At 40.4% G+C, this 20,827-nt stretch overlaps 1 protein-coding gene across 1 annotated transcript in view; it reads left to right on the top strand.

The window, feature by feature from the left end:
• The window catches only part of LOC140243389 (uncharacterized), a 122,679-nt gene that overhangs the window by 27,950 nt on the left and 73,902 nt on the right, over positions 1–20,827 (top strand). Inside the window, exons 7-10 of the mRNA XM_072323070.1 lie at positions 4,993–5,079; positions 5,737–7,012; positions 8,230–8,367; positions 9,484–9,596. Of these exons, the coding sequence (XP_072179171.1) occupies positions 4,993–5,079; positions 5,737–7,012; positions 8,230–8,367; positions 9,484–9,596 (1,614 nt within the window). The remainder of the gene's footprint in view (positions 1–4,992; positions 5,080–5,736; positions 7,013–8,229; positions 8,368–9,483; positions 9,597–20,827) is intronic.

Raw genomic sequence — 20,827 nt, 5'->3', positions numbered from 1 at the left:
GACATTTGCTCCTGCGACAATAGCTCTGCTCTTATTTTCTCCTTGGACTTTTAATTACGGTTAGGATTTGAGTTGTGGTAGGGTTTTATGTTTAGTTTGATGTGAGGATTATGATTAGGGTTAGGGTTATAAATGCTTTAAATGTGTAGAATTTATGCTTGGTCTAGCATGCAGTTATTTCATGGGAGCGATTGTCACAGGACCAAATGTCATGGAACCCCTTCAATTATCTGTGTAGCACTTGGTGAGTAATGAATTGACAGCATGGAATGCTACCACTTCAAGAATGAGTGAGACATTGTCCCTGTTGGGCCAACAAGAGGGTGTGAAATCCAAAGGCTCTGTATGCTACTTTTAACCTGTTGGGGACGAGCCCCGAGTATACTTGGGCAAGTGCCTAGATGGGAAATGCGTGTTGTAAGCAAAATCAGCCCGTCCTCAACGGGTTAATACATTTGTGCTTCTCAGCTGAAAAGGTTAGTACCTGTAGATGCACATACATGCTGTCTCACACGCACACACACTTTAAGCTCATGGGAATTGCTACGAGATGTACAATGTACGTGTACATCGAGGACAGGCTGATGATGCCTCAACATCATGCATTTCATAGATCCCTGCCCGAGTATTCTCGGGACTCGTCCACAACGGGTTAAAAAACAAAAACAAACAAACAAACTCGTGTTTTGGTTTAGTCAGGCAACATCTTTGCATGGACCTTGGATAGCCGAAGCTCACTATAAAACGTTGCTCAGGTCAGTTTTCTTTTATAGGTAGATCTAATAATTGATTGACCTACATTGTAGCTTGACAATGTTTGTTGTTGTTGTTGTTGTTTTTAGTATTAACTGAAAAAGTTTAACCTATCTAAAATTTGAAAGCCGAGAATGAAGAGGAAGTTTGTTTGTTTGTTTGTTTGTTTTTCATTAAACTGGATTTTGGACTTCCCTTTGTTCAAAGTTCTCCTTTGTCCGCCTTTGAAAGGAACATGAAAATGTTTTCGAATAGTGAAAAAATTTAAGGGGGAAACCCCCTTTTTCAACATTATTTCTGCAATGGTATTGTTTAACTGTAAACATACAATGTACAGTGTATAGCATGGATTGAGATTGTTTTAATGAGAATTATGCCTTGATTTAGGACAATCTTATTATTCTTTCAACATATCTACTATCAAGTTTCTTTTTTAATGCACAACCGTATAGTGCACGCCAGTATAGACCCGTAACTTTGATATCTTTTTCTCAGAAATGCTGCAGTTGATGGAGATTGGTTTCCTTTCACTTTAATACTTCTGTATGTTTATGGGGCATCCAATTTTTTTTGATGAGTCATATAAAGGATTTTAAAAGCTGGAATTATTCTCTTTTTAGAGTGTGACTGTACTATAAAATTAGATTATGTGGTAACTTTTTTTTTTCTTTAGAGTAACTATGCAAGGTCACATATTTTGAATTCTCATGTTAGGAAACTCTACATAATACTCCACTTCACCTGAACTGTCTTTATCATACAGTATAAATAAGTGTCTTGTGTTTTCTGCATATGTGACCGGCGACAACGGTTTCAGGCAAAAGTCGGGAATTTTGAAAATTCATTTTTTCATTGAATCACATTGCCCATTTCCTAATCTTTACATTGGTATAAAACACTTGTATTCTTCGGTACTGTAAGTGGTCATATAAAGCGAAATATAATGCACTTTTTGATTTGTTAGCCTGACAAAATTGCGAGAAAACGGGCTTTGAAGATTCTCCTCATGCTCGAAGACAATGCCCAGCGGCGATGCGAGGTGAGAATCACCCATCCGTACAATGGTGCCAATCGAGATTAAGCTCCGCCTCTAGCAACCACAACGGCTTCTGATTGGCTCACTGAGAGAGTCAAATTTCCCGGTTCCTCGGAACTCCGCGTATGGAGCCAAATGCACAATGCGTTTCGCTTGGGTTTGTTTGCCAGTACGTACGTCTTTCAAGATGGCGGATACGATAATTACAAGCTGCTGGTTACGTGTGTATGGTGCACGTATTACTAAATGGCATCCACACGCTATGCCTGTGTGTATACGTCACGGGAGCGAGTAGCGCATTCGTATCCACATCTTTACATATCACGTTTTCATAGCGGTTGATTTGTCTTGTAAGTTTCATCATTGGGACCCTTTCGAAGCCAGAAAGATGAAAAGAGTCATGCTTCCTGTAGTTGTTGGTTTTTTTTTTTTTTTTAAAGCTGTGCATGTGTTGCATTGTGCGGTAAACAGCAAGCAAGCAAACAAACAAACAAACATGACTTTACTTAGTTTGGTGCAATTTTGACGTTTGCGACAGTGTATTATCTGAATACTGGTGATATATGACCACTCCTTTCCTTTCTTCTGCTGTCTTTTTGAGTCAACCTGCTGTCATATTTGCTACACGCACAATTAACAAGTCAGTTTCCGATCGTATGCTGCACGATTTGTGTGGCAATTTGCCACTCTGATACGCTTAAATCATGTTCCCTATCGTATCTATTTTCACGTTAAGTTAGTTACTTTTGTTTCACTTCCGTTGTCAAACATTGCGGTAGAAAAGCTCGGCTAGAAAGCCAAACGAAGACCGAGCGTACTGGTTATCTATTGTAGCAACAACAATGGAGCATGCATGCGTGGACAAAACATTTCCGACACGCTGCTAGGCGTATATCCGAAAGCCAAACTATGTAAATGTGTGCGACGCACTATCCAATCGCACGCGAGATGCCGCGCCGTAGCAACACTGGGCATAGTGGCACGGCGTTCGAAAGAAGATCGAAACTGACGAGTGCGATCCAACATAGGGTGTTTAAAATTTCATTTTCGGTAGGAAAAACTTAGTGTTATGCTGTGAAATTTAGTGTAGATGTAGAAAACATCAAAGATTCAGATTCTGCAAAAACCTAAAATCGACAAAAATAATGGTCAAAATCTTTGTACCCCGCCTAGGAGGGAATTGCTCTTGCGACTTTTGCCTGAAACCGTTGTCGCGGGTCACATATACATTGTAGGCACTGTGTCTACAGAGCAAGCTCTGTGATTTCACCTACTTTGATTTACAGTTTTTTATCAACCTTTTTTTTTTTTCTTAGGGGGGGGGGGGGGATTTCTCCCACAGAAAATTTGTGCAGCTTTTTCTCTGGTCTGTTTTGAAAGACCAAAGCTGAGATGCAAGCATTTGTGCTCAGACAATGAACTAATAAACAAACTCCATAAGTATGTATTATGGTCGAAAAAAAAAAAAAAAGAAGAGAAAAATATGAAAATGATGAAGGGAGAAGGGAAAAAAAAGCGGCAAAAGAAGCAAAGAAAAGTAGAATACAAGTTAATGGAATATGATAAAAGAAGGAGTAGAAAAAAGAACATGATAAAGAATAAAACAAAACATTTGAGAAGAGGCAAAATGAAGGAAGAGGTGGTTGTGGATGAGAAGGAAGAAAAAAAAAACAACTCTACAGTGCTTTGCAAGCCAAAAAAAAAAAAAAAAAAACCACTGAACATACAAAGCATGTAATTTATTTTTGTCCCTATAAAAATATTAAGTGATATTGTCTATCCAGTTAACTGCCTGATGAAAGAGGAGATATCTATAGCTGAGTAATTCACTCATCAGAGGTCAAAGTTCAAGAAATTGTTTGGAGATGCAGTTGGCACTGGAGATTGAATATCACAGTGATAATACATCGTTGAATGACAAGTATGACAATATAAAATGTAACTGATGGGCAGAGTTTATATGTTTCCTGGCACTATTAAAGTGATGAATGTTGTTATCTCATTACTCGTAGGAGCAAGCTGATTTTTAATATTCTTTGCCAGTTTTTGCATTTGACCTTTGCTCATTTGGCGAGGATCCACCCGAAAATTGATAGAAATATGGATTTTCCATTCTTTAAAAAGCTCTATCATGAGAAGCAAGTCATATCTTTGCTTTATTTAACATATGGCCTGTCAAATAGAAACATTGCATCTTAGATTGCAGAGTGACTTCATTATGACTGGGATACTTTTTTAAAGTATACTCAAATAATGTTATCCAGCGAAACCTGAGATTATGTCTCTGTTTGATAGATAGGATATTTTTGAGTGAAACGTAATGTGAATATCCCATACTCTCATTACAGCCTTTTTTTTTTGCGCACTTCTGTGAGCAAGATATCATCTGTTTGTAATTTGATATATTTGCTGTATTAAGAGATAAAATGATATGCTTTTTATATACTTGTCATTGTACAGATATACAGAGGTGACCAGCTACCATTAAAATGTGTGAATTACAATTTTAGTTCATAAAATCTCAAAACCATGAAAGAAGAAATACTCTGTGTTGTTGAGTGTGTATTTTGTGTTAAAAATGCAGTTTTGCTAAAGCCATATAAGTGCTGCTGTATTAAAGATGCTTCAGAACCTCCTTTTTTACATGCTTTGATAGTATAAATGGGTTAAGAGCCTCAGTTTACAGTGATTTTCAGTGAATGTCTTCTGTTGGTGGTGTAGACATACAATATTGACCTAGACAATGTGTGAACGTGATTGGAGTTTTGTACCATTGCAGGAGTTGCATGATTCTTTTTGTCTTTACTCCCTTCCACCTCCTCTCACATCTCAGCTGTGAGAAACCCCTGTTTGTTTCTTCTGCTGGCTTTTTTTTTTTTTTTTTAATGAGTGATATAAAAAAAAGACAAACCAAATTTCAATACAAATATACAACATAGTCAAACCTGTTCATAGCCACCACTGAAGGGAAATTACAACAGAATAGCTGTTATAGACAGACGATCGCCATGCACAACAAGCTCTCTTTGGGAATTAGTAGTGGGAGCACTACCCAGTTGGAGGCTGCTACGACAAGTACAGTGTACAGTTGTATAACTACATTTACCTTCAAATGGTTGTGTACATATTCAGTGTAGCATATTACTCCTTTGATACTGCTGTCTAACTTTCTTCTTTGTTTTCTGTCTTTCCCCCCTTGTCAGGAACATGTTTTCAGAGAAAAGGGGCTCTTTACGGTGACTGTCAATGCCTCCAACTCGCTGGGAAGTGCACTCAAAGTTTTACACGTGGTAAGTATCAAGATAGTGTTAAGATTCCTTTTAATTGGCCACTGAAAAATCAATGAATGCTTGTATTAAAGCAAGGAATCATGCGACTGATGGCTACTGTATAAAGGGCTATAAAAGCAATGAGGATAAAGTGCCTTGCCTTGGTTTGCTGCAGTAGGGGGATTTGAACCCGGTACCCAGTGATTGGAAGTCCCTGGCCTTATCCGCAGAACCACAACAGCTACACTGTACCAATGTCCACTTCCTCTGTAGAGCAGATTTCATCACTGATAGTCTAGAGTAAAATGCAAGTTTTGATGAATGGATAAATCTAGTTTGAGAGTGATAATCAATTTATGGGAACTAATACTGTTTTTGCTGTCATGTGTTGTTAATTTTGTTGCTGATTAGTGGCTGGCGTGCATCATGTCATGGCAATATGTCTTTATTTCAGCTTTATGGATTAAAATTTGTATAAACTGTAAAACCAGATGCTTTCTCATCCATGGAAATTTTGCAAGGAGCCAAGATTCGGGTGAGTAAACTGCACGTTAACGTGTTTGTCTACACAATGCATACCAGTGCCAATTCACAAAAGTTTCATGCCGCAAGAAGGCCATTGGTTATCTGGAGTGTATGACTGTCCCTTTACTATATTGCTGTCCTTCTCCTCTGTAGATTGTCATGGATCGAGGTGTTAGCAATCTGAGTGTGTCTCTGCTAGAGGGCTCCCTTCACACCAGACCGAATGTCAGCCATGTCTTCCTACTCAGCATGGAGACAGCTGACCGCGAGCATGCCACGCTCCTCCTGGACTTCGGCGATGGCGTGGTCTACAACCAGTCCCTGAGGGACGTGAACGAGACCTTCATTAGCGGCGGCTCGGCCAATCCAGCCAACCTGTACCTGACGGCGAGCTATGGTGACGGATGCCACCTCCTCGTTTCCTTCAGCCACGAGTACTCCAGCACAGGACACTTTGATCCTGCGGTGCATGTGCTGAGTAATGGCACACTGTATGCTGGCGGTCTCCGGCAGACAATCGTTGTGCAGGAAGAGATTCCGACTGTTAAACTTGACTCACAGGATTCATTTCCTCTGCACTCGAATGGAACAATCGGTTCAGTTGTGCCCGTCACAACCGGTAACATGTCGTACCAGTGGACAGTGAGTCTCGAAAATATCACGATCGCCAACGTTGTAACGACCAGCAAAAGCTATGTGCACAACTTTGCGGCGGAAGGTCGATACCTGGTCAGGGTCACCGTGCGAAACCTGGTGAGCACCGCCTCGGACACCAAGGTCATCACAGTGCAGAAAGAGATCCAGGATGTGAGTGTCTGGAGCGAGTCTGAGAATTCGATCATGACAGTGGAAGAGAGCGTGCTTTGTCAGGCCACTACGGAGGACGGAACTGGGCCAACATTTCTGTGGGACTTTGACGATGGGAATTCCTTTGAGGACTTTGGTCTGCAGAGCAATGCAGACCCCGTAATCGTGAGTAGCGTCAACCACACCTTTGCGAAATCGGGCGAGTACAATATCAGTGTCACGGTTCAGAACCTGGTCAGTACGGTGACCAGGAGGCTGGGCAAACCTCTGGTCATCCAAGAGCCCGTTTCCGGCATCACTGCACAGTCTACGAGACCCAGCTTGGTGGGTTCCCCGGCGGAGATTGCCGTCGAGCTCAGGCGCGGCTCGCACGTCCAGTTTCACCGAGTGTCTGAGGAAGAGGAGCAAGTTTTAGAGGCCGTGATGGCTGGAAATCAATCATATGTCGTAGAGCTGCAGCTGGAGCCGACAGGACTTCATCACATTAACATCTCGGCCTCAAATAATGTCTCTCAACTCTCGACACCAGTCAAACACCTGGTTCTGCCATATCTAGGAAACTTGTCTGTGTCTTGCTTTCCCATTTCTTCAAATGAAATTGCACTACTGGTGGACATCAATGGTAAGTTTCACTTTGACTTGGTTCCAATCCTACATCTCAGGTTTAATGTCGCTCCTATTTCTCCTTTACTCTGCAATGCGTGAAAATTATCTCTTGAATTAATTTTGCTATTTTTGAATGAAATACCAGTAATCAGTTTATGGACGACACTTAAATAATGAAGCAAAGTTTAAAGAAATGTGTGAGATGTCAAGGTGCTCTAGCATTTGGGTTACTTTTCTCCAATACATTTAATGCTTTTTTGTTGTTTTAAATTCAATTTGCATTAAAATATGTAAACTTGCTAGCCTTGTGTTAAGAATGAAGTTGTGAATTTGATTATAATAAAATGGAATGAATGAAATCAGTTATATTATACATGTAAGTTCATCCCTACTGTGGCGAGGGTAAAATGGATACGTTTTCGAAAATTGTGGAGCAGATCCTAATCAGATGATTTGTTGAGAGCGTACATGACCAGAGAGAACGTGACCAAGCATTTGTTTTACTATCACATACAGTAACTCTGCGTATGACTGATCATTAAAATGTAAAATTGCTGGTCTATTAAAGCATTTTCACTTTGTAGGGGTAACTGAGGGAGATCGCATTTTTTTTTTCTTTTTACTCGTGACAAGGGTGATTTATCGAACATCAGTGATCTGTTTCATCATTTTATAAAGCAAATGATACACGTCACCTTGTTGGGGCATTAATAGTGTAATTACCCACACTTTAATAGTACCTTTGAAACAGTCCTGATGCCCTCGACTATGGTATCAGGTGAATAGACTATTCTAAATCTGTGCCTTGAATACATATCTTATCTTACTCATGCCCCCATTAATGTGAATAATTTGCACAAATATCCTATCATAGTCTCCAGTCGCTGAGTCTCCCCATTTCTGCGGGATCCTCCACCCCCCCCCCCCTTGATTACAATGTTTGAATGTTGGCGGTGACCACCTCTGATAGAGGTGTGTTTTTGTGTATATGAGTGCATATTTGCATTTTTTTATTGTTATACACCAGTCAAATATAGACGAAGTTGGATTGTATGATGTATAATGCAGCAAATTGCGGAAGGCTACAATTGTACCTTGGAATCCCTAAAACCATCTCAATCCCCTTGAAGATGAGTCCCAGGTGTCCTGGGGTAGGTGTCTATGGGAAATTATCAAATGCATGTTAAATAGCAAGATCAGCTTGTCCTCAATGGGGGTAATGTTGTACATCAGGCACACATCCAGGTCAGGTGGAAGCTGTGTTCCATTGGAACCTGGGAGAGAAGAACATCAGTACCGGCAGCAGTCTGCTAGTCGTAGAGAAATCTGAGTTGTCATCGGAGAGCTTGCTGCTGACAGTCACTAACCAAGGTAAGGAGAATATCAACATATACAGCATTTTATTAAATGAGTGATTTTTAGTCAGTTAGAGCAGTTTTGGTTTTATGCCAAATGCCATCAAGGTCCCATTTAAAAAGAAAAAGAAAAAAGAAAAAAAGGTGTTAGTACAGTTTGTATGGCAACTTTCCAAAGCTACCGCCAATTAAGAAGCAGGATTTATCTTCATTGCTATGGTAGTAGTCATTGTCGCAAGAGTTGCTATTGTAGTGCCAGCTTTTTTTATGAAATGGGGGCCCAGATCTCAGTGGACATGTTCTTGAACAGAACCATTCCAAATGACATTTGACCGTCATGTGCTTGGGTACCACTTCATGTTACAGATCTGCAAGTGATGCTGCTTTAAATAGAATTTAAACATTGGATATGATTTGTGAGCCGGTCGCCATGACAAAGGGGTCATAGCATCGACACACTTTCTTCTGTGAAAGCCAAATAATGTGTCATTGCCATCTGGTGAGTCAAGTAGGTGATGTGTAATTTATTGAAAAGTTTTTGTTCCAACCCGTATCCACAAGATTCTATAATTGTATTTTAAAGTTGAATCCATGCTGCACCTGGAAGGGGGAAGCAGTCACCATGTGGAATGGCAAGAGGTTTAAGAGTATTTTTTTCTTCAGGTGAATATCAATAGACAGCTTTCTTGAATGGTAGAAAGTCGAGATGGGTCTCACAAAATGTACATCTTTTGGCCTGAAAGGGATGATATAGTTTAGGTTGATATGGGGGATTCAGATTTAAACTTTTTGCAAGATAATTAGAAACAACACAATGAAATATTAAAGAGCATACAATTCTAAGAGGAATTCAAGGTTTATTTGACCAAAATCACATTGGAAATGGCTGAGATAACAAAAAACACAGTAAAACAAACTAGTCCTAGTAAAAGGTGAGTCCCACCTTAAGGACCTCTTTGTTTTTGTATATCTCAACCATTTCAAAATCAATTTTCACGAAATACCTTGAGGTACATTGTACATGGTATGTATAACTTGTGCATTCAGCTAAAGGCATCATTTTGTGAGGACGAAAAATGTTGTACTTAGAAAGCATTTCTTTCAAGTCATGTTCTCTCTTGTGGTCTTGTAGTTGGCAACCAATCACTGGATGTTCCCATCATGGATGCATTCCAAGCAGTGCCCATTCTCTTCGACCACTCCCACCACGTGGACGTACGGACCGCCACAAGTTTTAGCTTGTCGGTGAGTATAGACTTTTTCAGTTTTAATAGAGGATTCTTTTCTATCTTTTCCAGATGTGAAAACATTGGATTCAGGAATAAATGACTGGGTGCTATTTCAAGAAATGCATCATCAGCATCATGTCTATATTCATCAGTATTGCAAGGATGATGATGATGACAACAATAACAGATAGGATGATTGTAATAGTGATGATGATAGTGATATTAATGATAATGATTAAAGTGATCATGATGATGATTAAAATGATGATGACAGTGATGGCAATTATGTTAAAGATGATGATAAAGTGATTATGATGATGACAGTTGTGATGATGAAGATGAAATGATGATGACAATAGGTAAAAAAGATGATCAGGATTACGACTGTTATCATAATATCATCTCTGTTTTTAGTGGCATTATCTTCATCACAGGTTCTTTTCTTTAGGCTTGAAGTATCTGCTTGGATTACAAGTTCTGATTTTTATTGCCTCTGCCCCAAAATGGCCCTAGAGGCTTTATTATTTTCCATTTCCTGAAGTCAACAGGAGGTGATTGTCTGTGAAATTTCTGCTAAGGAAAGAAGAAAAGTGCTGCACAATGACTATTTGCAAGACAATGAATGATGGTGTCGATAGATATTTGAAGTCGGAAATTCAAAAGTGACCGACTGCTGCTACCAGGGAAACTTCAAGTGTATGCATGGGGGTATTTGTACATGAGGGAATTGGGACATTGATAACTTGGACTTGATGTGACAAGAGACTGCCATGCATTTGCAGTGATGATGACAGTCCATAGAATTCTTGTTTACAAGTTGTCCAAATTGTAGTTGTTTCTGCCCCAGAATGGTGCCAGTAGCTCTATGATGTACATGTATGTATTCACGTGCTTTGCCATTTCATGAGCCTTTAATTCTCCCTTGATTTGAAGTTTTGTCATATAGAGGATAAACTTTGGTCATGGTTTTGGTCACAAGTGATCAATATAGCAATATGCGTACAAAAAGTTATGCATCATAAATTTCATGATGCAAGATCCGGATCACGTCCATTACAGTGACCCACAGCCCTTTTTTATTTAAAATCTCATTTATGTTTGTGTTCTTTACTGAAGGCAAATTAGAATGTAGAAGTGATGTAGCAAGACATGACGATTTCAGTTTAGACTTATATATCTTACGAATCTCTTTCATGGACTCGGTAGAAATGGAACCACATCCCACATATGAATGTGGATTGGGTGAAAGTATCACAAGTATTTGTAGAACACATCAGTGAAAGTCTGAGGAAAATTGGACAATGGATTCCAAAGTCATGAGCTTTTGAAGCTTTGGTGCTGTCATTGCCGGATAAGGAGACTACTACACATTGTGATGTCATAATGGACAACAATGTAAAGAAAATATGAAGAAAATTCAACATGCATTGTGTTTTCACTTCTTTAGCATTGAAAGAGCACTTGGATTGCATCTTTTAGAAAGCAGGAGGAATAATCATTACTATTAGATGGAATGAGTGCTTTTCATGAAAAATGAAGTTTTGTTGAATTCTCCATTGATATACATGTATTTTCTCTATTATATAGTTTTTTAGTTGTCCGTAATGATGCCATGAAGTGTAGTAATCTCCTTTAATATCCAAAGATGACAGCGCTGAAATTTAAAAATTTATAAATTTGGAAATGATTGTCCGATTTTCCTCAAATCTTCACTGATGAGTTGTACATCTGTACTAATACCGCCATTTCCAGGGAAATTGTCTATGAGTAAAAGTGCATATTATCAACTGTTATTAGTCATCATCAACTTTGTTTTTGTTTTTCTCATTTGTTTCTACCTTTGTGGTTTGAACTTCAATAGGCAGAATCTTCCATCTTGTAATGCTACATAAAAATTTGTTTGTTTTAGGTATATTTTCCCTCTCTGTTTGTCTATTTGTCTAACTGTTTCTTTCTGCCATAAATGCCATGTCTCTCAAATGAATGGCTGACTCTTTTATGTTCTCTTTAAATTAAAGATATGTTCATCTCTTGTTTGAGTTTGTCTTTTTCTGATTTTTTTTTTCTGATCTTTTCAAATTTTCCTCATATTCCCCCCCCACATGTTTTCAACTGCTTATATTCTCCATTTCTTGTGTGTGTTCCTATCCGAGATTGAAATAACAAAGGACGTAAGCAAGAAACAAGAGGCCAATATTAATGGCAAATTCCTATCGGCAGGTATCACAGGGGGAGAGCAATTAGGATCACGCAAGGCCCAAACCACAAAAAAGCCGGAAATAACCCGTACCTGTCTGGCATTGGAAAGGATTTATAGATTGAATTGAAAACAAAGATTGAATTGTATAAGTTTGTTGTCATTTGCTTTGGAATATCTTGGCGAAAAGAATATTTCATCAGTCAGCATGTTTATTTATAAACAACTACCAAGCTTCAATCTGTTTCATCACAATATGAGGGTTTGCAAGTTAGTAGATTTTGAAAGTTTTTTTTTTCTCTCATTGTTGTTTTAGTTGTCAGCAATTTTTGCATTGTCTGTTGAGGCAAGTCTCATCCTTGAATCTAGATTTGTAGCGAGCCTTTTGCATGGACTTGTACATTCAGCACTTTTGAATTCAGACTCCAATTCAATATTGATATTTACTTTGGAAAAAGATCTGAGTGGTGATTAGTTCCCGGAGCAAAATTGCATTATTCCTGAAAAGTGGCAATCGATAGTATTCCACGTCAAGGATACTTTCTAAGGCATGGTTTTGCTCATAGAGATCTGCACCAAATCAAATGAAATTTACAGAAGTATGTTTAGCAACTATTCCAAATCAAATCCCATCTATTTGTCTGTTTATAACATATTCATTTATTTATCTAATATATCTATATCTGTACACTTGGTTTTCAGTTGGGTCCACTTGACATGAAATATCACACACAGCAGTAGAGAATTATTTTACATGACACACGAGACCATACACCATGGTAAGGAATAATCAGTACCATCTTTGAAAGTTGACTTTATCAAATATAAAATCGTACTAAATATGGATGGTAGAACTTTAGTTTAAAAAAATAATAAAGGACATTAGATAGGTAAATTATAAAGTTTCATATCTTTTCAGAAAAGAGTGATATTGGTTGCAACCATACAGAATGCAACTTTGTGCTGACATCTCCTGAAATAAGTCATCGCAATAAAATCATGTAATTACATAGTCAACAATTTAGCAGCTGCAGCCTCTTCCCCTTCAAATCATGACAACAACAAAATCTAACGGGAAGGACGAAAGGTTTTCTTGATGATACCATGTTAAAACTAGAGAAGCACCGTGAGAGCGCAGATGTCTGCCAAGCAGCTCATTTCCACTGCTGATCTTGTTCTCCAAATGAGATCCACTCATACATTATGTATGTATGCATGCTGAAAATCACTGGATTTCCCAATATAAAGCCTTTTGTTATGTCATCAGCTTCCAGCTGTGAGGCGCCTCGTGTGAGCAAAGTACATGTACGCACTTTAGTGCACGTATGCAAACCTCAAAAGTGCGCAACTTGAACTCTCAAGTTCATTGACCCTACCTGCAAACTATCGAAAATCCTTCATGAAATCCATAAAAATTCCTGGATCACTACTAAAACTTAAACATCTGTTCCCTGAGTCATTCTCAACTTTTCCTATAAGTTTCATCTTAATCCCTTCAGAACATTTTGAGTTATTTTGCACACAGAGAAACTACCCAACCAACCAACAAACAAACAAACACGCCAATGAAAACATAACCTCCTTCCTTATGATAGCGGAGGTAAAAAGGAAATTTAAGACTATCTAGCAGTATCTCACAAGCATCTATTAAGCCCCGCCCTCTTTTTTCTTTCTACTTTTTTTTTGTCCTTTCTTGTTCCTTTTAACTCTTTCAGTCTCGTTGGTGACATATTTATGTACAATGTCAATGGAATTCTAGGCTGATGGTACTGAGAGGGTTAATGTAATGATGCTCTTTAATAGTGTAATGCACACACACTGGGACTTCACCTTGACCTTGAGTCAAATTCCATAGGAAGACTGTGCTGGAGAGATGCTCATTGTGTTTTCAGGGCCGGCAGGGGAGAATTTACCCTGGTGTAGCATGATGCAGCAGAAAGGATCTGCAGAGAATGGAGCAATTACGCGAAGGTCCAATAAATCAGCAGCTGACGCAAGCATTGTCGTCATACCGTTGGAAGAACAATTGCAGTCATTATGTTAAAGACCTCTTGTTTCCGGTAGGGCAAAGCTTAAAATGCAAAAGTCATGGGAAGAAATGTGGATGTGCTAGTATGCCTTAGTGTGGAACGACGAGGGCAGATTCTATACCATCAATCAAACTAACAAACTCTTTGTCAAAAGAACAAAAGTCACTGAAACACCTTAATTTGATAAAAGAATGTCAGTCATATTCTACTAATGGGACATGTAAGAGAAAATATGAGGAAAAAGGAAGAAGAAAGGGGCAGTGCTGGTATGGAGGAGGATGAAGAAGAAGAAATGTGAGAGGATGAGGAAAAAAAGAAGGCAAGAAAAAGAGATGGAGGAGGAAAAAGAGATTGTGATGGAGGAGGAGGAAGAGGGGTGGCAGAAGAGGCAAAAGAAGAAATAGAAGAGGAAGATTAGGAAGAGATGGGATGGAGGTGAAGGAGGAAGGAGGAAGGAGAAGAAGAGATGAAAGAGGAAGGAAAGATGGGGCAGAAGACGAGATGGAGGATAATGGAGGAGGAGGAAGGAGAAGAAGAGATGAAAGAGGAAGGAAAGATGAGGCAGAAGATGGGATGGAGGATAATAGAGGAGGAGGAAGGAGAAAAAATGTCAGAGGATGAGAAAAATAGGGATGAAGAAGAAATGGAGGAGGAATAAGAGATTGTGATGGAGGAGGAGGAAGAGGGGTGGCAGAAAAGGCAGATGGAGAAATAGAAGAGGAAGATTAGGAAGAGATGGGATGGAGGCGGAGGAAGAAGGAGAAGAAGAGATGAGAGAGGAAGGAAAGATGGGGCAGAAGATGAGATGGAGGATAATGGAGGAGGAGGAAGGAGAAGAAATGTCAGAGGATGAGAAAAATAGGGATGAAGAAGAAATGGAGGAGGAATAAGAGATTGTGATGGAGGAGGAGGAGGAAGGAGAAGAAGAGATGAAAGAGGAAGGAAAGATGGGGCAGAAAACGGGATGGAGGATGATGGAGGAGGAGGAAGGAGAAGAAATGTCAGAGGATGAGAAAAATAAGGATGAAGAAGAAATGGAGGAAGAATAAGAGATTGTGATGGAGGAGGAGGAAGAGGGGTGGCAGAAAAGGCAGATGGAGAAATAGAAGAGGAAGATTAGGAAGAGATGGGATGGAGGCGGAGGAGGAAGGAGAAGAAGAGATGAGAGAGGAAGGAAAGATGGGGCAGAAGATGAGATGGAGGATAATGGAGGAGGAGGAAGGAGAAGAAATGTCAGAGGATGAGAAAAATAGGGATGAAGAAGAAATGGAGGAGGAATAAGAGATTGTGATGGAGGAGGAGGAGGAAGGAGAAGAAGAGATGAAAGAGGAAGGAAAGATGGGGCAGAAAACGGGATGGAGGATGATGGAGGAGGAGGAAGGAGAAGAAATGTCAGAGGATGAGAAAAATAGGGATGAAGAAGAAATGGAGGAGGAATAAGAGATTGTGATGAAGGAGGAGGAAGAGGGGTGGCAGAAAAGGCAGATGGAGAAATAGAAGAGGAAGATTAGGAAGAGATGGGATGGAGGCGGAGGAGGAAGGAGAAGAAGAGATGAAAGAGGAAGGAAAGATGGGGCAGAAGATGAGATGGAGGATAATGGAGGAGGAGGAAGGAGAAGAAATGTCAGAGGATGAGAAAAATAGGGATGAAGAAGAAATGGAGGAGGAATAAGAGATTGTGATGAAGGAGGAGGAAGAGGGGTGGCAGAAAAGGCAGATGGAGAAATAGAAGAGGAAGATTAGGAAGAGATGGGATGGAGGCGGAGGAGGAAGGAGAAGAAGAGATGAAAGAGGAAGGAAAGATGGGGCAGAAGATGAGATGGAGGATAATGGAGGAGGAGGAAGGAGAAGAAATGTCAGAGGATGAGAAAAATAGGGATGAAGAAGAAATGGAGGAGGAATAAGAGATTGTGATGAAGGAGGAGGAAGAGGGGTGGCAGAAAAGGCAGATGGAGAAATAGAAGAGGAAGATTAGGAAGAGATGGGATGGAGGCGGAGGAGGAAGGAGAAGAAGAGATGAAAGAGGAAGGAAAGATGGGGCAGAAGATGAGATGGAGGATAATGGAGGAGGAGGAAGGAGAAGAAATGTCAGAGGATGAGAAAAATAGGGATGAAGAAGAAATGGAGGAGGAATAAGAGATTGTGATGAAGGAGGAGGAAGAGGGGTGGCAGAAAAGGCAGATGGAGAAATAGAAGAGGAAGATTAGGAAGAGATGGGATGGAGGCGGAGGAGGAAGGAGAAGAAGAGATGAAAGAGGAAGGAAAGATGGGGCAGAAGATGAAATGGAGGATAATGGAGGAGGAGGAAGGAGAAGAAATGTCAGAGGATGAGAAAAATAGGGATGAAGAAGAAATGGAGGAGGAATAAGAGATTGTGATGAAGGAGGAGGAAGAGGGGTGGCAGAAAAGGCAGATGGAGAAATAGAAGAGGAAGATTAGGAAGAGATGGGATGGAGGCGGAGGAGGTAGGAGAAGAAGAGATGAAAGAGGAAGGAAAGATGGGGCAGAAGATGAGATGGAGGATAATGGAGGAGGAGGAAGGAGAAGAAGAGATGAGAGAGGAAGGAAAGATGGGGCAGAAAACGGGATGGAGGATAATGGAGGAGGAGGAGGGAGAAGAAGAGATGAAAGAGGAAGGAAAGATGGGGCAGAAGATGAGATGGAGGATAATGGAGGAGGAGGAGGGAGAAGAAGAGATGAAAGAGGAAGGAAAGATGGGGCAGAAGACGAGATGGAGGATAATGGAGGAGGAGGAGGGAGAAGAAATGTGAGAGGATGAGGAAAAAATGAAGGCAAGAAAAAGAGATGGAAGAGGAAAAAAAGATTATGATAGAGGAGGAGGAGGAGGAAGAGGGTGGCAGAAAAGGCAGATGGAGAAATAGAAGAGGAAGATTAGGAAGAGATGGGATGGAGGTGAAGGAGGAAGGAGAAGAAGAGATGAGAGAGGAAGGAAAGATGGGGCAGAAGATGAGATGGAGGATAATGGAGGAGGAGGAAGGAGAAGAAATGTGAGAGGATGAGGAAAAAATGAAGGCAAGAAAAAGAGATGGAAGAGGAAAAAAAGATTATGATAGAGGAGGAAGAGGAGGAAGAGGGTGGCAGAAAAGGCAGATGGAGAAATAGAAGAGGAAGATTAGGAAGAGATGGGATGGAGGTGAAGGAGGAAGGAGAAGAAGAGATGAGAGAGGAAGGAAAGATGGGGCAGAAGATGAGATGGAGGATAATGGAGGAGGAGGAAGGAGAAGAAATATCAGAGGATGAGAAAAATAGGGATGAAGAAGAAATGGAGGAGGAATAAGAGATTGTGATGAAGGAGGAGGAAGAGGGGTGGCAGAAAAGGCAGATGGAGAAATAGAAGAGGAAGATTAGGAAGAGATAGGATGGAGGCGGAGGAGGAAGGAGAAGAAGAGATGAAAGAGGAAGGAAAGATGGGGCAGAAGATGAGATGGAGGATAATGGAGGAGGAGGAGGGAGAAGAAGAGATGAGAGAGGAAGGAAAGATGGGGCAGAAAACGGGATGGAGGATAATGGAGGAGGAGGAGGGAGAAGAAGAGATGAAAGAGGAAGGAAAGATGGGGCAGAAGATGAGATGGAGGATAATGGAGGAGGAGGAGGGAGAAGAAGAGATGAAAGAGGAAGGAAAGATGGGGCAGAAGACGAGATGGAGGATAATGGAGGAGGAGGAGGGAGAAGAAATGTGAGAGGATGAGGAAAAAATGAAGGCAAGAAAAAGAGATGGAAGAGGAAAAAAAGATTATGATAGAGGAGGAGGAGGAGGAAGAGGGTGGCAGAAAAGGCAGATGGAGAAATAGAAGAGGAAGATTAGGAAGAGATGGGATGGAGGTGAAGGAGGAAGGAGAAGAAGAGATGAGAGAGGAAGGAAAGATGGGGCAGAAGATGAGATGGAGGATAATGGAGGAGGAGGAAGGAGAAGAAATGTGAGAGGATGAGGAAAAAATGAAGGCAAGAAAAAGAGATGGAAGAGGAAAAAAAGATTATGATAGAGGAGGAAGAGGAGGAAGAGGGTGGCAGAAAAGGCAGATGGAGAAATAGAAGAGGAAGATTAGGAAGAGATGGGATGGAGGTGAAGGAGGAAGGAGAAGAAGAGATGAGAGAGGAAGGAAAGATGGGGCAGAAGATGAGATGGAGGATAATGGAGGAGGAGGAAGGAGAAGAAATATCAGAGGATGAGAAAAATAGGGATGAAGAAGAAATGGAGGAGGAATAAGAGATTGTGATGAAGGAGGAGGAAGAGGGGTGGCAGAAAAGGCAGATGGAGAAATAGAAGAGGAAGATTAGGAAGAGATAGGATGGAGGCGGAGGAGGAAGGAGAAGAAGAGATGAAAGAGGAAGGAAAGATGGGGCAGAAGATGAGATGGAGGATAATGGAGGAGGAGGAGGGAGAAGAAGAGATGAGAGAGGAAGGAAAAATGGGGCAGAAAACGGGATGGAGGATGATGGAGGAGGAGGAAGAATAGGTGATAGAACAGGAGGAAGAGGGCGGAGGATAGAAGGGGAATGCGCGAGACCAAAGAAGGAGAAATGAAGGATAAGGAAGAGGAAGAAGAGATGGGGATGGAGGAGGATGGGAAAGAAGAAGTAATGACAGATGGAGGAGACAGAAAAGAAGGAATGGAGGAGGGAAAAGAGGAGAGGATGGAAAGGAGGAAGAGGATGAAAATGCGAAAGAGGCAGGAGGAGGAGGAAGATGAAGAAGAATGGATGGTGGTATGATAAGAGGACAGGGTAGCAGAGGATGAGTAGGAGAAGGCAGAAAAGGAGACAAAAAAGGAAGAGGAGGAAGAAGGTGAGGGATTGGGAGGAAGAGGAAGGAGAAGAGGGAATGGCAGAGGAGAAAAAGAAAGGGGAAGCAAAAACAAAAACATGAAGAAGAGGTGGTAGATGAGGAGTAGGGCAGGGAAGTAGAAGAAAGAAAAACAAGTGAGATAAAAAGAAATGGAATAGATGAAGATATGACAGAGAAGGAGGAGGAGGCAAAAGAAGTGGAGGAGGAAGAAAGGATGGTGGACAATGATGAAGAGGAAATGGAATAAGAAGAACATTAAGGAGAAGCAGAAGAAGAGGTGGTCAAGGAGGAGGAGGGGGGAGAGAAAGTGGAGGAAACAGAGGAAGATGTACTGGAAGAAATGGTAGTGGAGATGAAGGTTGAGATTGAGGAGGAAGGAGAGTTTGACTAGAGTTTGAAGATTAAGAATTTGTTTGGGAAGGAAGGCGGTGAAGGGGAGGTGGGAATATCGGAAAAAGGAATAGAAAATATAGGAAGAAATGCCAGGGCAGAACTTCAGGAGAGTGCAAGTTAGACAAGAGCAATGTGGAAGATGGCAATGAAGGGGAGAAAGAGAGATGGAAGAAGAAAATGCAGTATGGTGGGAGAAGGAACAGGGAACAGAATAAGAGCAAGAAAGGAGGGAGAGTGGGCATGAGATGGAAGAGGTGATAATATCGTAGACAGGAAGGAGATGATTGGTATACGTAGGTGAATGGATCGATGGTCCCACTACACTTCACATCTTTGAGAACCTGCCAAGAAATTGTGATTTTGTGTGTTTGTTTGGGGGGGGGGGGGGAGGGTGTTAAGTGGAATATCATCCGATGCTATTTGCAAAGTTCTCTTAACTACTGGAACAATGTGTTTTGTTCGTAAATACAATGAATCATATTTGCCCCCCGCGGATGGAACGAGAAAACGATGGAAGTGCTTTTCACCCTAGCCTACTAAATCACCAGCCAATCCCCAGAGTGGACATATGACACATGCACATTTATTTCTTTTTTTTTTCTTTTTTTTTTTTTGGTTTTCCCCCCAGCAAATCATGCGATTGTCTTTCGAGGGATCAGCTTCTTTCAGCAAGGGGCAATGAACTCTTTCCCCCATTGTTTCAGAGCCCCTTTTGTTCTTCTTCGCAAGTTTATTAAAGCCCACCTCCTTTGACCCCCTGGCGTGGCCCTTTCCTCTCTCGCTGCCAAAATTGCAGCGATTTAATACTCCCAGGGAGAGAAGGTACCACGGGCGGGGGATTCTTTCATCTATCTCTTCGCATCAGTTTTGCTGCTGGGAGCGATTCATCTCGTGCGGTTTGCTTGCTTGATGTTTGATAGGTCATTACTCGCTTGTGCTAGTTTGAAATTCTTTCTTTTCGTTTTATACATCGGTGAATTACATTCACTTTTAAAAAGTCATTTACCCAGTATTTTGTCATCATAAAAACACAGGTTTTGCTTGATTGTTTTTTAATAGGTCATTACTGGGTTAAAGAGCTAGTTTTAAAATCTGTTTTTTCATTTTATTTATAGATGAATTACAAAGTGTACATACACTTTAAAGTCATTGACCCCATATTTTGTCCACATAATAACACAGGCTTTGCTTGATTGTTTTTTAATATGTCATTTAATACTTGATTGTGCTAGTTAAAAAAAAAAAATTGTTCATCTTAATTATTGGTGAATTACATACACTTTAAAGTAAAGAGAAATTATTATGTTAAGAAGTTAACGAGTGATCAAAGTAATTCTGCTCAAGCGTGGAAAACAATGAAAACGTTGTTCCCAGGTAAAAAATCTCCAAATGTAACAGTTTATGAAGAAAATGAAAAATTAGCTGACGAATTTAATTCATTCTTTGCTAAAGTAGGCCAGACGCTGTCTGAATCAATTCCATATAAAAAGCAAGGTAGATTATTTGTAAATGAAGAAAAATTATTTGAAAATGAATTTGAATTGAAATGTGTGTCTCAAAATGAAGTTTTGTTGGAAGTTAGGAAACTTAAAGATAAACGGTCAACGGGTATTGATGGAATATCTTCTAGTATACTTAGATTGGCAGCAGAAGAGATTGCACCAACTCTTACTTATTTAATCAACAGGTCTATTATTGAGAAAGTAGTACCCGCCCGATGGAAAGTAGCTAAAATAATTCCATTGTTTAAAAAGGGTGATAGGAGTCAGCCAGATGATTTTCGACCTATTTCTTTGCTACCAGTAGTCTCAAAATTATTG

Source organism: Diadema setosum, chromosome 20 (genome assembly GCF_964275005.1).
Source record: "Diadema setosum chromosome 20, eeDiaSeto1, whole genome shotgun sequence".
Lineage (NCBI taxonomy): Eukaryota > Metazoa > Echinodermata > Echinoidea > Diadematoida > Diadematidae > Diadema > Diadema setosum.
The sequence above is the reverse complement of the archived record's forward strand: the minus strand, read 5'-3'. Positions and strand labels throughout refer to the sequence as shown.